The 2187-nt window shown below is 53.2% G+C and overlaps 1 protein-coding gene across 1 annotated transcript in view; it reads right to left on the reverse strand.

Moving 5' to 3' along the window:
- The window catches only part of EFR3B (EFR3 homolog B (S. cerevisiae)), a gene marked incomplete at its 5' end in the record, with an annotated part of 26378 nt that overhangs the window by 17200 nt on the left and 6991 nt on the right, over nt 1-2187 (reverse strand). The window contains one exon of the mRNA XM_009069631.1: nt 869-990. Within this exon, the coding sequence (XP_009067879.1) occupies nt 869-990 (122 nt within the window). The remainder of the gene's footprint in view (nt 1-868; nt 991-2187) is intronic.

A 2187-nucleotide genomic window follows, 5' to 3' on the forward strand; every position in this document is an offset into this window, starting at 1 on the left:
ACCCCTGTCAGGTAGTCGTAGAGTGATGAGATCACCCCTGAGCCACCTCTTCAGTCCTTCCTTGTGGGACATCTGTTCTAAACTTTTTACAACCTCAATGCCCTTGTCTGGACAACTCCAGCACCTCAATGTCCTTTTTAAAGTGAAGGGCCCAAAAGTGACCACAGCACTCGAGGTGTGACCTCACCAACACCAAGTACAGGGGGATGATCACTGCCCTAGTCTTTCTGTCACACTAGTATTGACCCAGGCCAAGATGCCATTTGCCTTCCTGGCCACCTGTGCACACTGTTGGTCAACCAGCACTGCTAAGCTCTGCCAAACCATCCTGGAGCCACTTCTCCCTCAGCCTGTAGTGCTGCCTGGGGTTGTTGTGTCCCAAACGCAGGATCAACACTTGGTCTTATTGACCCTTCTGCAGTTGACCTCAGCCTACTGATAAGTCTGGCCAGGTCTCTCTGGAGAGCTTTCCTACCCTCAGGCAGATCCACTCCCACCCAGCATGGTGTAATCTGCAAATTCACTGGGGTGCACTCAGTCCTCATGATGAGTGGGTGATAGACAAAGATGTTAAACAGGACCTGCCTCAGTACTGAGCCCTGGGGAACACCACCAGTGACAGCTCCAACGAGATAGAGCTGCACTAGTGCCCAACCCCAACTGGATTGAGCTTCACTAGTGACCAACCCCAACTGGACTGAGCTCCACCACTGACAGCCCCAACTGGACTGAGCTCCATTCACCACAACTCTCTGGGCCCCCATTGAATAGCCCACCCATCCAAGCTACGAGTTAACCTGCAGGGGTTACCTCCAGGGGTTACTCCCAGGCGTTCCCTGCTCAAACCTTGCCCCCCAGACCCACTCACTTTGTCCTGATGTCCATGTCATCATGGCTGGAGTGACACATCTCGCTGAAGCGTGACACGAAGAAGTCATAGCTGCGGTGATAGGACGGCGTGTCCTCCTCGATGTTGGCAAACTTCACAAACTGGGAGGGAGAAAAGAGGAGATCACAGAGGTTAAGACAACACAAACAGCCTTCAAATTCCTCCCCAGACCAGCAAATATATCTGGGATCCAGCAGAGTGACACAAGGCCCTGCACTTGGCATGCGCTCGAGGCAACAAGTCAAGCTGCCCAGAAAACATGACTCCAAGTAGGAATGTGTCACCCTAAGGCCACACCAAGCTATAGCAGCACCCAAACCTGGTTGAGGGTGCTGCAAACCTTGCCAGCACCCTGGTGGTCTCTCTGAAGAGCATTTAGAGATGCAACAAGGTGTTAGGGACCCTCAATGTGCAGCACACACTGATAACAGGAGACTATTCAGCCTCAGCTTATTTCTGTTCTCCCAGAGGCCACAAAACCCATCCAGGAGTTTCCAGCTTGTTGCAGGGGTTAGAACAATCTGGGAAATGCCAGGGGAGAAGCCAACTGGAAGCAGGTTCTTAACCACACCCTGCATGTCACCTGCAGCACCCAAGAGCACAAGGTCCCATGGACATGCCATGCTACAAGGGTGCTCCTTCTTTCCCCCAAGCTTGGACCTGTTGGCCATGGAAAAGCCTCGAGACCTGGAGTTGCACAGCCATGGATTCAGGCTGGGAGAGCTGGGGGTGTTCAGCCTGGAGAGGAGAAGGCTCCAGTGAGAACTTAAGAGCTCCTTCCAGTGCCTAAAGGGGCTCCAAGAGAGCTGCAGAGGGACTTGGGACAAAGTAAGATACAGGGAATGGCTTTCCCACTGCCAGAGGGCAGGGATGGATGGGATATTGGGAAGGAATTCTTGGCTGTGAGGGTGGTGAGGCACTGGCACAGGTTGCCCAGAGCAGCTGTGGCTGCTCCATCCCTGGGAGTGTTCCAGGCCAGGTTGGATGGGGCTTGGAGCAACCTGGGCTGGTGAGAGGTGTTCCTGCCCATGGTAGGGGGTGGAACCGGATGAGCTGTAAGATCTCTTCCCACTCAAACCATTTCAGGATTCCATGATCCTCTGTTGCAGGCTATTAATACCCTCAGCCACACAGAGAACGGAGCAGGAACTGTTCCCAGAGGGCAGGGCCTGGCTCCAAGTGATAAACTCCTCTTACTCACCAGAAAAATGCAGAGCTGTTATATAAGAAACCTCTCTACAAGGCAAGGCACCAAGTGAGATTTTTTAAGCTCATTGCAGCTCCACGTGCAGCCAGAG

Source organism: Acanthisitta chloris, unplaced genomic scaffold (assembly GCF_000695815.1).
Source record: "Acanthisitta chloris isolate BGI_N310 unplaced genomic scaffold, ASM69581v1 scaffold13022, whole genome shotgun sequence".
In the NCBI taxonomy this organism is placed as follows: domain Eukaryota; kingdom Metazoa; phylum Chordata; class Aves; order Passeriformes; family Acanthisittidae; genus Acanthisitta; species Acanthisitta chloris.